The sequence below is a fragment of the Phoca vitulina genome, unplaced genomic scaffold (assembly GCF_004348235.1).
Source record: "Phoca vitulina isolate PV1807 unplaced genomic scaffold, GSC_HSeal_1.0 scaffold3, whole genome shotgun sequence".
Taxonomy (NCBI): domain Eukaryota; kingdom Metazoa; phylum Chordata; class Mammalia; order Carnivora; family Phocidae; genus Phoca; species Phoca vitulina.
In genome coordinates, this window is record NW_022589706.1 from 73,237,555 (window position 1) to 73,253,246 (window position 15,692).

General features: G+C 33.9%; 1 protein-coding gene across 1 annotated transcript; it reads right to left on the reverse strand.

The window, feature by feature from the left end:
- Positions 1-269: 269 nt before the first annotated feature.
- LOC116628373 (heterogeneous nuclear ribonucleoprotein H-like) lies at positions 270-1,696 on the reverse strand. The gene is given in 3 exon segments (XM_032398691.1): positions 270-1,182; positions 1,185-1,611; positions 1,613-1,696. Coding segments are annotated over 3 exon segments (1,287 nt in total). The 3' UTR covers positions 270-406.
- Between the last annotated feature and the right edge of the window lie 13,996 nt (positions 1,697-15,692).

A 15,692-nucleotide genomic window follows, 5' to 3' on the forward strand; every position in this document is an offset into this window, starting at 1 on the left:
TGGTAGAAGAGCAACATTTAACATAATTCAACTGCTTTAACCTAAATACACTTGCTGCTTAAGTACATCCTACAATAGAACTAGAGAAAAGCTGAAAATTGTTTGACAGTTATAGTTTACTCTGTTGTTACTTCCTAGATGAATGTTTGTGTTAAAAAATACTGAACCTTACGTCTTTAAAACAATCCTGATTTCCACTCAGAGTAAGCATCAATCACAAGCTTGTATTGCAAAACTGTTAAACTTTTTAAAAGAAACGTTGACCAAGAGTCAGTGATCAGGATCAGTTACATTCCCCATCCACCACTCATACTGGACATGCTAGACATCCCTCCCATTCCGTTCACGCCCATAGATGCTCGGCTTCCACTACTGTAGTAGCTGCTGTTCATTGCTCCCTGGCTGCCTATGCAATGTTTGATTGAAAATCACTGGAGTTTTCCTGTAAAACTTGGTCATATCCACTCATGCTGCTGTGGCTGCCATAGCCACCTCCATAACCACCACTCAGCTGTTGACTGGCTGGGCCGCCATAACTGGACTGGTTTGACAAGCCCATGCCTCCCATCATTTGGCTACCATAAGCACCACCGCTTGCTCCTGCTGTAGAATTCAAGAAGAGTTCTACGTGTCTGTGTTGCATATTTGCTTTGTCTTTTGACATAGCTGCCACAGCATCTTCATGAGTTGCAAACTCGACATCTGCTTCACCAGTTACTCTGCCATCAGGACGAATTTCAATATGTACTCTCACAGGATTGAGTGGTGAAAAAAAATTATAAATGTCATTCTCAGTAGCTCTGTAAGGTAGTCCCCGCATGTATACACAATGTCCCGTTGTTCTCTGGAAAGTAGAGCCACCATCCCCATATCTGTGATCAGACATTCCTGAAAAACAGTAATTGAGGTCTCTTCCAAATCTATCTGACCCAAATCCATAGCCATCATTATAGCCATTATAATCCTCATAGCCCCCGTAACCTCCACCATAAGCACCACGCCTCATCTGTTCAAAGCCAGCCCCCCTGCCAATGCTGTTATACCCTCTGCCAGCTCCAGGTCTGTCATACGGACCTGGCCGCTGCATGGCTATAAGCTTTCGTGGTGGATCATAGTGAGTTCTAACTTCAGCTCGACTGCTCTTAAAGATTTCGATATACCTGTGCCCTATTCTTTCCTTTGTTTCTTTAGAACCTTTTCAGCTATTTCCCGTGAAGCAAACTGCATGAAGGCCTCCCCCATACTCCTCCCCTGGAAGTCCACCGGCAATGTTATCCCATTTGGCATGATTTCCAACCCTGAGAAGAACTGAACAATTTCTTCCTTGTTACATCCAAAGGGGAGTCCTCTAAGCCGTACAAAGCCATCATTGGCCGTGTCAGGACTATTTGGACCAGTATGCTTCAACACCCAATCCATTTCAATGTTGTTTGACTTGAATACTTCAACATATCTGTGTCCCATAGTTTCTCTGTCTTTTTTCAGGGCCAGTTTGACTTCATCTTCTGATTCAAGTTCAACAAAAGCCTCGCCACTCGGTCTGCCTTCTCTGGTGTAGATGAAACGAATACCTTGAGCCCCATTTTGAATTTTGCAGTCAGAAAAAAAAACACTGCACTTCATCTGCCGAGCAAGACCAGGGCAAGCCCTGGACTTTCGCCACAAATCCCTCTCTGCCTTCAGTGTCCAACATCATCATCTCCTAGTGGGTCCTGGCATCGACACAGACTGGACACATGACTTCAGCGTGGCTGAGAAGAAATCTGACATAAGTATTTTTGAACAATCCTTCCAGTTCAGTAATTATCATTGGTAGTAGATGTTATTGATTTAAATTAGACTTCTCTCCATACTGATATGAATAAATGATTGAATAAACAAACAAACAAGAAGAATAGAGAAGTCTTCCATACAGAGAAAGTGCAAATAATCTTTTGTAGGTATCTACTCTCAAGTAGGCGGAGCATAACTCCCAATTTCTTCAATGTAGGTTATGCATAGTAACTTCTTTCAAAAGAGTAAAGGGTGGAAATAAGGAAGTATAGTAACTCAATAATGGAGAAACGTGACAAACACCAACTAATTCAAGTGATTGAGGTCAACATCAGCAATGATAAATCTTGTTGATAGTATGTACCCCTGATATGATGTGATGGAAATGGCACTTTAACTCCATGGTCTTCTTCCCAAAACATGTAACTCCAGTCTAATCATGAGAAAGACATTAAATACCTATTGAGTGATGTTACACAAAAAGTCTGATTAGTACTCCCTAAACCTATCAAAATCATCCAAAACAAGGAACGTCAGAGAACTTGCCAAGAGGAGATTACAGAAACAGAATGGCTAGTAATATGGTGTCCTCAATGGGATCCAGGAATAGGAAATTGACATAAAAACTAAGGAAATCTGAATAAAGTAGAAACATGAATTAATAATGTTTCAGTATGATTCATTGTGAGCATAGTGATGTTAAGATATTAACAATACATATTAATATGTCAGTATTGATTTATTAATTGTGTACCATATCAATGGAAGATATTAACAATAAGGGAACTTGGGTGTGAAGTATATGGAAACTTTCTACACCATCTTTGCATTTTTTTTGGTAAATCTAAGACTGGCTAAACTATGAAGTTTATTAAAAATTACCAAAAGAATTCTAGGATAACTTTAAAAATAAATTGATTTCTACACTTAAAAAGTAAGCTTTCTTATAAAACCTCAAATCAAAAATGTGTTTTAGTATTTATTCATTATTCCAGTATTTAATTAACATGCCCCAATATTTATTTATGACACTATACCTTACATTGTTTTGGATGTTAAGATAGAGGCAACATCATCGATTTCATAGAGACTGTTAAAAGGGTGAAGAGGAAAATGCCAACTAACTAGAGTTTTAGGATATTAAATGGTTTTAAAATATTGAAAGTTAATTAAAGTTTTATATAAATTAATGCTTATTAATGCCTAAATCACTTCCTTATCCCCATCTATTTTAGGAAGGAATTATGTTAATTTAGGATGTAATGATAAGTAATTCTGACCCTTTGTATCAGTAGTTGATTCAAACTAATTATGACTTGCCACCTACTCTGATTTCACTTCTGTATTTGATTGCATGCAAGAGTATGAATTTTGAATAAAGAAAAATATTAAACATTCAAAATATTTAAACTTACATTTACTCTGCAAGACAAATGCTCCTGTTTCAGTCTAAGTACCAATACTGTGGGAAGTGCTCTCTTTTCTTAAATGCAAGTTTAATTATCTTAAATACTCTGGCCCAGATAGCTCCATAATAGTCCGTGCTGCCACATTGATAAATACCTTAAAGTGTGTAATTATCATTCCTGTGTGTTCAGATGATGAATTTGCTAAATTGGGTATTTTATTTTTATAAGGATTTTATATTGATAACATGTATCATGGAATTTCTTAAAGTAAATCAACCAGAGAGATGTTTAAAATAATCTCAGTGAAAACTGAGATGAAACTAACATGTTTTTAAATAAGCTGAATAAATCCTAGCCTAAAAAAGCAAATGGCATTAATATTGACAGCCAATTTATCCATGATCAGATCATGACACAGAAGAATATTGAACATGGGACTATTAGAAAAATTTGAAACAAATAATTTCAGGTAATTAATCAAATATTCTGCAAAACCATTTATCCTATCTATCCGGAAGGTAAAATTCTAGCTCCAGATCCTGGACCAAAATAGATAGCTGTGTTATTTTTTGTATACATCTCTTGATAAAGAAAAGAATCTGAGTTGCAGTATCTTATTTGCAGTCCTGATCTGGGATGGGAGCAGAGTGGTCTGACATTTACAATACTTCAGTGGCAATTACAGAACAGTTAATATATCAATTTAATTAAATTTCTATAGTGATTCATGACATAAAATATCAAAATAAGTTAACTTGCACAGAAATAGACAAAAGATCAATGCAGTGGGCAGAGAAACAGTGAATTAAATTAAAGTATAATTGCCATCTACTGAAAAGATTGTGTGCATATAAGTAAGATTTTTGCAAAGAAATCTCTTAGATATCATTTAGGGAGGTTAGATAAAATAGATCCTGGAAGGCTCTAAAGATTCCTAAAGTCAGCTTTAAAGCAATATCTAAATTATTTTTATCTTATTCTTAAAAGAAAAATCAAAGTACTGTTTGCACTAAATAAAAGAATTCTTATTTATTTTAACAAAGTAAAAGTCTTACATCTTACTAAGTATAGTATGAATTTTGCATTTTAAAGTGTGATTTTCCACTAAGTTCACAGTGTTTTTAGATAAACTTATATTACTGAAACATCTGTATGACATAAAATAAATGCTATGTGTCAAAGGAAGAATCTGTGTGTCAAAGAGAGAAGAGAGGAAGTGACGTGGTTGAGTGAGTTGATCAAGTTCTCCATCTTCTCACTACCAGTCTGAAGCAAGTATGATCACAGAGTTCTACAGCAATCAGCCTTCCTGCTAATAAAAGCAATTAGGGTTTTCAGTAATTAAAGAAAGAAAGAAAGGACATGCTCTTCACTCATAGTATCCCAAGCTGATGAAACGGGTCTTACTGGTTATAATGAATGTGCTGGAGAATTAATAATATGTGCTTTTATGTGTCCCTGCTTTATCAATAATCATCTTAAAGTAAATTTTCCTTGTGGTGCTAAACATCTTTATCTATAAAGAAGAATGAGTTGAATTGGATGTTTACTAAGACATCTTCTAATTCCAACATTTTATAGTTCAGTGATGGAAAGATTTACCTAGCTCATTTCCTGTGCTAGTAATCTTAATTTAGTTAATGATGGAGTAATTATTAATTTATAAACAACAAGTATTTTGGTTCATTGTGTGTGTGTGCGAGTGTGTGTGTGTGTGTGTGTGTATGTGTGTATAAATTAGAGTGTGAACTAGCTCTGAAATCTTCCAGTAAGTCAAAAAAGAGTATCAGTAGCTTTGTGTGGACATGTGCTATAGAAATAGGATTACCAAAGATATTTGGTAAGGAAACTTGAGATGCCAACTTCAATAATGATCTGTTATCTTGAAAAACTCCATTGGTAATGCTAAAGGAAAATCATTGACACTAAAAAAAGAGAGTAAGTATGTAGATAAAATAGAGTCCCATGTGCCTAGCAGTACTGCTGAGTCACTTCTCAGTTAAAATTAGGTTCATTTATGAGTAACAGAAAATCTCAAATTGTGGTAGCTTTTTCAAGATAGAAATTTTTTCACTCTCACGAAGTTATTGGCAGACTATGACTAATACGATGGCTCTGTTATCCATAGGGACCAAGCTCCTTCTGTGTTCTACCATCTGTAACGTGTGACTTCCCTTTGTTCTGTAAAATATCTATTCCAGTTCTAGATATCACAGCCACATTCCAGTCTTCACAGGAGTTGTGTTACCATCTTGCTTACATTCCACTGGTCACATGTAGCTGAAGAAAAACACTATCAAATACTGTATTTTTGGCAGCTCATTTGCCCAGCTTAAAATTCATAGGATCTATTACTGTGAAGAAGATGGCAATAGATACTGGGCAACAACTGGTGGCTTCTGCCACTAGTCTACCCTTTGGGACAATGTCCCTGCATGTGTAATATATTCACCTCCCATCTTAAGGTATCTTCTGATTGTAGCTTATCAACCAAAAGAGAAGATATCTTCTCCCAGTATGGAACTATGGAGTTGGATTAGAATAACCTCAATTAAAAACTTCCATTGAGAAAAGGAAAGAATGTGAAATATCTTGAGGTTACTAGTTTATTAATAATTTTGTGTACTTACTCAAGATGATTTTTTATTAGTAGATTTTCAAAGTCAACAACTCTCAAACTTTCTGGTATAAGGACCCTTTTACATTTTTAGAAGTTATTGATGGAAGCAACAAGTTTTTAAAAATATAGGGTCTATCTATCAGTAGTTGCTGCTCTAAAATTAAAAAATTAAAAATTAGAACTGAGAAATTTTAAAAATTTAAAAAAATACTATTATAACTAACAATATTATTTGAAATAATATCCAACGGATTCATGTTAACATATTTTTATAAAAAATAAATATATTTTTTCAAACCAAAAAAATAGTGAGAAGAGTGGCATCATTTAAATATTTGCAAATCTTTTTATTTTTTTTTTAAATGTTTTTTTTTTTTTTTTTAATTTATTTATTCATGAGAGTCAGAGAGAGAGAGAGAGAGGCAGAGGCAGAGGGAGAAGCAGGCTCCCCGCCTAGCAGGGAGCCCGATGCGGGACTCGATCCCGGGACCCCGGGATCATGACCTGAGCCGAAGGCAGACGCTTAACCATCTGAGCCACCCAGGCGCCCTATATTTGCAAATCTTTTTAACATCTGACTTAATAGAAGGCAGCTAAGCTCTGACATCTGCTTCAGCATTTAATGTAATGTTGGTGAGGTGAATAAAGAAAATTTTGCTTCCCATGCATGGGAAGTTGGAAAAGAGAGGAATATTTTAGTAGCCTTTACAGAAAATTGTGAATATTCTTTTTTGATGCTACATCAAAACTTGACAAATGCAAGTTTCTTGAAGATTAGTTGCAATGTGTAATCTGAAACAAAGGTAATTTTTCATACTGTTACTTTAAAATCTATTTTGTGTTCTGCAGTTTGAATGGTCCTTTTACCCATGCATGGATCATTTTGAAAATATTGTTTCTCTAAGTTATTAAGGATTTTCAAGTGTTGACACATTTTGTTATATAATATGAAAAAGAAATCATGTTTGTTAATATTACCATAAACTCTTCAAGTTTTAGGAAGCTGTCAAATTCAGTGATGCATATAATTTTTCAAAATTCTAATTTTTGCTTGAAAGCTCAAATTTTATCATTGGCAATGAGTAAGTGCCAGGTCAGTTGTTTTCTCTGAAGTGACAGAATCACTTTGTTCATTCTAGAAAATGTATCTCCCAAATATTCAGGTCTGAATAACCATAGTTTGTCTGTCAATCATTTTTTTCTAGTGAAGATAATGTTCCATGGAATAAGATGCCAGTTCAACTAATACAAGAGCTTTTCCCTCAAGACAGTCATCGTACTTCAGTAGGCAACAGAGTGCTTAATGTGTATTTCATAGTTCATTATATAAAATATTACAATAATCATAGGCTCGAGTAAAGTTTTAATAAAGTTAATAATCTTTAGTGCTTCATCAGGATATTATGGGTGAAACTATTATGTGTGCATTATGGAGAAAAATAAAGACTACTAATGTAATTTGCTGCCACTGCCTTTATTCTGACAACAGTTTTGCCCATATTTGCTTTTAAACAATCAATACAAAATATTTATACAGTGAAATGTTTATACAGGCCAATGATGTCTTAGTATTATTATGAAAAGCATCTTGGCCCCACAAATCCCCTGAAAGGATCTTGGGGACCTCCAACCACACATTAAGAATCACTGTGTGAAGTTGAAGAGTGTGCACATTTAAACTATGGATACCTCCTGGTTGTGCAATTATTATTTCCAGCAAAGTTTTTGGTGTGACTGGTTTTGTCACTCTGACCAATATTGGTATGATTAAAAGTGTAAATCAATGTCTGATAAGCTTAGGAAAAGCTCATTGTTACCTTAATTTCCTTTTACCATTAGCAAGGTTCAGAATATTTCCATACATTTATTGGTCAATCCGATGTTGCCACAGGCATAGATGGACAGTTCCATGGGACAGAAGAAAGAGTTTATAAAATGACTTAAATTCATTTGGGAATTTAATTTATAATGACGATTGTGTTCCCTTAATAGGTAATCAGTTGGGAAAGAGGTAGAAAATTGAATAAGTGACATCAGGATTGGGATAACTGGCTAGCTATTTGAGAAAAGTTGATTTATAATTAACTTATATTTTATATAAAAAACTCTGAATGGATAAAAGATCAAATGTTTTTAAAAATTCAATTCATAAAGTGGAAGAAAAGACTGGGTAACCTACTTTTATATTTTATTTTGAAACATCTGTTGAAATATAACAGCAGAAAATCAGGCAAGTTGAAGAAAATAAATGATGTAGTGACTCTACAAAATTATTTAAATTTCTAAATGGCAAAAGAACATAAAATAGATAAGAGAAATAATAAAATGGGTAATAAATGTATTTAACACATATTGCAAAGAATAGATTCTAGTTTTTAGTATATTAAGTGCTATTATAAATGTGTAAGAAAAAAATAAACAGCCTCTTGGAAAAATAGGCAGAAGATATGAATGTAAGATATCGAAGTAGATCACAGAAACAATTGTATAGCTATTGTATTCTAAGGAGTATTTGAAGTCAAATCTTCCACTCTCACATTATAGATGAGAAAACTGAAGTCTAGAGAGGCATAATAAAAGTTAAATTTCTTTATTCTCCGTTAGGTGCTTTAACAACTACAACTCACTTGTTCCCTTGTTTCTACTAAGTAACTAAATTACCCAAATTTGATTTTTTAAATTGCATATAAATTTAAATATATGTCACTCTGCAACTATTCCATGAAAACGCAAATGGCATTGAATGACCTCTAGCTATTGGCAACCAATATATTTTTAAAAATAGATGAACATTTGTCTATTGAAATCAACACCATCTGCTCTTATTAGACAGGACTAGATATAGTGGTTAAGAACTCAGGCTCTCAAGCCTAACCACTCCTTAGGATCCTGACTTTGTAACATACTGCATAACCTAGACAATTTAATGAAACTCTATATGCCTCAGTTCCTGATTTATATATCGTCCTGATTTCTAAGGTTATAATAAGATTAACTCATATTTATAAAGAGCTTATGAAAATGCATGACATACAGTAGATGGCCAATAAATGTTAGCTATTATTATTTTCAGCATCATTTATAGGTGGGGGGACACTTTGGGTGACCATTAACAGATTTCTCTTTGGTGTATTGTTGCACTGTGAATTAGAAGCATGTTTTATCTTGCTTTGTTATCATCACAAAATGATGTGAATGTAGAATTGATTTCTGCAAAATTCTGTAACTCAGTTATTTTCATAACATATTAGGTATCATGATGAATGAATCCAGGTGTATATTGACAGTAAGAGGTTGGAAAAAGGATTTAGGGTCATTTAACCTAATGGAAATTGAATGAATTTATTATTTTAATCTTTTGCACGAGGAAGAATTTACAGAACCTAGTTCTAAAGCTGTTTCAAGAGTGAGGAGAGAGAGTAAATGACACAAGCAGGGGATATAAATCAGCTGATTTCAAATTCAAATTATAACTACATGTCCTCCTGTTTGTCCTGCTTATATTTTTCATTGCAAGGCTACTTTCAACTTGACCTTGCTGTTCACTGAAAACTCTTCTGGAAACACTTCAAAAGCTGAAGGAATTTATCATAAAGCTGGATATGCAGTATTCTAATATAGCCTGGAAACTAAATTGAACTGGAAATCATCTATGCATACTAAGTCCAGTGCTAGCCCATTCTTAATGGGTCACTGGTGGCTTATCACAATGTCTTAAGAGACCTAATACTGAACTTAGATAATGATTCTCAGGAGCTAAAAAGGCTTTCATTTTTCAGATTTTCTTCCCTTTGTCCTTTATGGTCCTGAACTCAGTCAAATTGTCGGAGGGCTACCTTCCATCACAAGGATGATGGAAATGGGAATTTGGGTCTATTTATTTCTGAAAAGAAAGAGCCATGGGCATGAAAACCTCACCACTCAGCATTTTACCAACATGCAATACACAAAAGCAATCAGAGTTTCCTCACATGAAATTCTTCTATAAAATGCCAAACACCAAATACCAAATGAACTTTCTTCTTAAGCCAAATTGCTATCGGCATTGTCTCTTTCTTAGTGGCATGTTTTTGGAATTTCTGTATGTTCTCCTTGCAAATACTTTAAGTAACAAAATGTAATGAATTGACTAATGGGTGACCATATGAGTTTTCATGCTGAAAAATGATTTGTGTTGTGCCGTATTATTCATTACTCTTTAATTCAAATTTTAAAAACACATTCAGCATTTTAAAATTACTCCTCTGAGATTTTATATAACATTTTTCTTCTTTTTGGGGGGGATTGGTTTTTTTTTTTTTAACAACATTATTGAGATATAACTCATCTAACATAAATTAAGCAATTTAAAGTGACTAGTTCACTGATTTTTAGTATATTTACAGACTTGTGCAACCATCAATACAATTTAATTTTAGGAAATTTCCTTCATACCTGCTCCCTCCAATTCCCCATTTATTAGTGTCACTTTTATTCTCAGCCCCTCCTTCAACCCCCAGCTCCAGACAACAAATTTTCTACTCTCTACCTATAGATTTGACTGCTTTGGACATTTTGTAGAAATGTAACCATTATAATATGTGGTCTCTTGGATTGGATTCTTTCAATTAGGATAATATTTTGAAGGCTCATCCATGTATAGCATTCATCAGTAATTCATGTCTTTTTATTTGCTGAATAATATTCCATTGTGTGGATATACCACATACTGCTTATCCATTCCCCAATTGATATTTATGTTTTTTTTTTTTTCCAATTTGGGGCTATCATGAATAATGCTGTAGGAAAATTCATGTACTAGTTTTTATGTGTATATATGTTTTCATTTTTCCTAGGTATATGTCTAGAAGTGGAATTGCAAGGTTACATTGTATCCTTGGTTAATCTTTTGAGAAACTGCCAGACCATTTTACATTCTGTAGTGTATAAGGGTTCCGTTTCTCTAAATTCTCAAGAACACTTGTTCCCTGCCTCTGTGACTAAAGCCATCCTACTGGGTGTGAAATCGTTTCTTATTTGTGATTTTGATTTGGACCTATAACCTATAACCTATAGGTCTCTGAGTTTATTCTACTTGAAGTTTGTTGATCTTCTTGGGCATGTAGGTTAATATTTGGTAAAATTTCAAGTTTTCAGCCATTGTTTTTCAAATATTCTTTTTGCCCCTTTCCCTCTCTTCTCTCTTTTGGAACTTCCGTTATGTTTATATTGGTACACTTGATGGTGTCCCAATATTCTCTGAGGTTCTGTTCACTTTCTTTATCCATTTTCCCATTCTGCTCCTCAAACTGGATTATATCTATTGACCTGTCCTCAAGGTTGTTGATTCTTTCTTCTGTCAGCTTAAATCTCTTGTTGAGATACTTGTACAGTTTTCATTTCATTGATTTTTTCAAATCCATAATTAACATTTTAATAATTTCTACTTCTTTATTGATATATATATATATATATATATATATATATATTTATTTTGTGAGACATCACTCTTTACATTCATTGAGTGCTTTAGACATGCAGTCATTTAGACATGTAGTCGGGAATCAAGGCCCCTACTTCCAAGATTTGTTGTTACTGCTTAGATTTTTGAGGTTATTATTGTTTTTCTTGCATCTGCTTGTTTGTTTCATGATCTTCTTGGACTAATTCTATAGTTTCTGTATTTCTGGCAGTGTGTAGCACTGAGCACATTAAAAAAAAACAAAAAAACAAAAAACCCCAACAACTTGTTTTTAAGTTTTGCTTCCTAAGGGTCACCTCTAGATCAGTATAATTTAAATGCCAGCAATGATCCACCAGAAAATTTCCTTAAATGAAATTCTATTACATGTTTCACCTTTTTCAAGGGAGCCTATGTGTGAGAAGGCACATCCAAACATCAGGCAGTGTACAAGACATCCATGGCTTTTACTCCTTGCTTCTACAGAGTTTTAAGGTCAGTCATATGTGAATGACTACTACCTTTGCCTTTCCTGTGTCTTTCCTGGGCTTGGACATAGCCTTTAAGATCCTCATAAATATTTTCGAACATTTTAAAGTTCTTTGTGGTCATCTGGCTCTCCAGGATTTCTTTTTTTAAAAAAGAGTTTCTTTATTTATTTGACAGAGAGAGACACAGTGAGAGAGGGAACACAAGCAGGGGGAGAGGGAGAGGGAGAAGCAGGCTTCCTGTAGAGCAGGGAGCCCGATGTGGGGCTCCACCCCAGGACCCTGGGATTATGACCTGAGCCTAAGGCAGAGGCTTAACGCCTGAGCCACCCAGGCGCCCCTCTCCAGGATTTCTTTTTATAAATCCCCATCCCCCAACTGTCAGCTGTGATGTTGCCAGCATATTGTTGTTTTGGTAATGCTGTGGGGCTCCGTCTTTTCCCACTGAACTGAGTTCTGAGACAAATCAAAAGTCTACAACATCCTGGGGATAGAAATTTTTCAGAGAGCTGCAATTTCAAACAAAATATTGACTGTGCTCTGGGAATGGTGCTTTTAAGGGAGCTCCAGAAGAGGTCAGACCGCTCCAGTATTTACAAAACTGCTGCCTTTTGGACACCACATTACTGATGTGAGGAGGGAAGGGGAATGAGACCAGCCCCAAGTACAAAATAGCACAGACCCTGCGGCCTTACAGGGGGTTAGTAGCTTCTCTTGCATAGATGATGTTCAGCTTGGTCTGTGGCTTTGGTTAATTTCTGGAGTTATGAAATGGTTGATTTTAGTTATTTTGTCCACATTTTCATTGTTTCAATAAGAAAGCAAGGTCACAGAGGCCCTCATTCCATGATTTCAGAAGCCTATTTACATTATATATTTTTAGAAATTGGTACACTGTGATCTTATTTATTTTCTCATCTCTGTTAGTTTCTCTGTTAGCTCCACTTGTTCATTATCTATCTTCTTAATATCTTTATTTTCAAATAAAATGTATATTTATTATGCTCTTTCTATTAGGAAGTTTATTAGGATTCTTCCTCCTCCTGGTAAAATACCTATTTGTGAAGGTGTAAGAGATATAAACTTCATTGCATATTTTATTATTTTTATGCTTGACTTTCACATATATTCTAAGATTGTATTAGTTATTTAAGTGACTTATTATTTTTATGTTTAATAAATATTGTTTTTTTTTCAATGTTCTTACCTTTCAAATAGTACTTGCTACCATCTTTGGTTTTATGGAAAAAAATTTGGATTCCATGGAATTATTCTCTTGTTAGTCTTTTCAAGTATGAATTCCAGATGGAATAAGAGCTACAGAGATTATAAAAATACATTTATATAAATTCCCTAACATAAGATAGTATGGTTCAATTTTACTATAGTAAATTTACTGCAATAAATTTGCATTACATCTTTTATTTACATCATATTCTTTGCATAAAATCAGTGGGTGAATCATGGCTTGAGAACACTTCCTCAATTAATTACGCAGCAATAAAGTCCTCAATATGTATTATCATTTACAATTGTAATTTGCTAGATGATACAGATAAGATGTAGCAATGAGAAACATAATTGCTTTTTTAATGCGGTGGTAGGTACACTATGGTCATTAATTATCAACTTGACTAATTATTATTGGTAGCAATTAATCTTTGCTCTAATAATTATTGCTGATGAATATACATGACTTGCCCTCCTTACCTTTTGCAATGACATGCAGATGATATATATGATTACTAAACTGTAGATGGTCTAAAACAGAGTTAAATAATTCGATATGGTAAATATGTCTCTGACATCAGATAGAATTTGATCAAGCTGTTGGAACTGTAAAATGTATATGATATAGTGATTTTTTCCAGATATTTGTTACCTTATCCCCCCCCTGCAACAGATTTGTTTCTTTGTGTTTCATATACCACTGCAAAACTTCTGGCAACCTTAAATAGGGGAGTTATTAAGAAATGTGCTTCTATAAATCTTAGCATCAGACAAAAGGAATAAAAAGAAGTCATGAAATGATAACTCTTAAAAACTCCTCAGAGCAAAATTACCCAGACTCACATTTACAAATCCCTTCCCATGACCAATATAACATTTAAAAAAGAAGGATGCATCTTATATTTCTTATATTTTCAGCATAAGAAAAGTGCATGGCATCCAGTGGATGTTCAATGAATATTGGTAGAATAGATAATTGAATAGTGAAATGAACTAAATGTTAACAAAGAGAAGCTGGTGTGGATAATCAGCTAACTTTCATGGAAGAGATCATTCAGAATGTCTTCACAGAAATAACTTCTACCCTAATATTTACCATTCAAAGACTCTCACATAACTATGTTGACATCTGCTAAATCAGAACCAAAAAAAAATTGAAACTGATGATGTTGATTTTAAACAAGGTTTGTTGGTTTTTGGAAAAATAGAGACTTACACTTGCAATAAGACCTATCAGAAGGGTTGTGTCTTGAAAACAAACTTCAATGAAGTATTATACGTAAGAAGTCTGAACCAGTCCAGCCGATGCAGAAGTATTTTGCCATAGCAATTATATTAAAGGTTGGTTCTAAATGTTTTTAAAAACAGATATTTGTGTGTTAATTTAATCTCATTTATTTTGAAGGGACAATTTAAATATGTTTAATGGTTCAAAATGAATTTCCAGTATTTATTATATAATATTGTGACTATGGGAAACAAGGATTTTACTTGAGGTGGTTTGATTTATAACTATCATTCTAGAAATAACTAAATTATATGTGGTGTGTGTGTGTGTGTGTATGTGTTGAATAGTGAGTTCCTACAAACAATATAGGAGATGAGCATTGGTTTGTCTGAATAAAGCAGTGGCTATAGTACAGTCCCTTAGTTTTTCTTATAATCAGTATTTTCCTTGAAAATGTCACTGTTTAAATAATATACAGGATGAAGTGATGGAAAGTACTGTGATTAGGAGCAGAGGTTCTAAGGTCAGGCAAGCCTGGGCTGGAGTCTTACCTCACTGTGTACTGTGAGTCTTACTGCAAATTATTTAATCAGTCTTAACCTAGTTTCATTATCTTTGAAACACTGGCTATGAAAATAAAATTGTGTCATGGTATTATTATGGAGATTTCATGTAGGTAAATATCTTATTATGATTATGATAATAGTACTTGCTTCGTAAGGTTATTTAGAGAATTAAATGTAGGAAAATTACTTAGTATACCTAGCAAATAAATAAATATTATCTATTACTTTTATAGTTATTCTTACCAAGTAAATACAATTCAAATATTACAAAATCGGAGGGGGAGAAGAACCATGAGAGACAATGGACTCTGAAATACAAAAACATTTTAAAATCCCATGTGAAGACTAATATAAATACTAATACAACTTTTAGACAAAACTATTTTCAAAGCCAAGAATAACAGATTTATTGAATATTTTCTCTCAAATAAACCATTAGTAAGCCTACAGAAGTGCATTTCTCTATTTTCTGAGATATTCTCTGTCCTATAGTGTGAGAAAGTATATGAGCAGAAGAATGGCTCCCAGCCAGCCATTTTATTCCTTTAGGTCATTCTGGAGAGAATCCCAGTGTAGATTTCACATTGCATCATTGGTATGAGTGGTTTATTTGGTCTGACTCGTTCTAATGGGTCATTATCAATAACTTATTCCAATTGTAATATCCTTCAACCCTTGATCAAGAATAACTTTCCAGATTGGGCTAACCTCTATAGTGGTGACATTTAAATTTTTACATTCTAGTCCTGCCCCCTAAGACATCATGTTCTTCTTTTAGCCATACTGAATACAACTCATGACTTGGCAAGTGTTAAAGATTTATCTATTTATTAACATTTTACTCACAAGGATAAAACTCTTGAAATATTACATCTCATTTTCAAGAATGTCCTTGAGATAGAAAGCAGATATATTCTTTGTCACATTACATTTTTAGA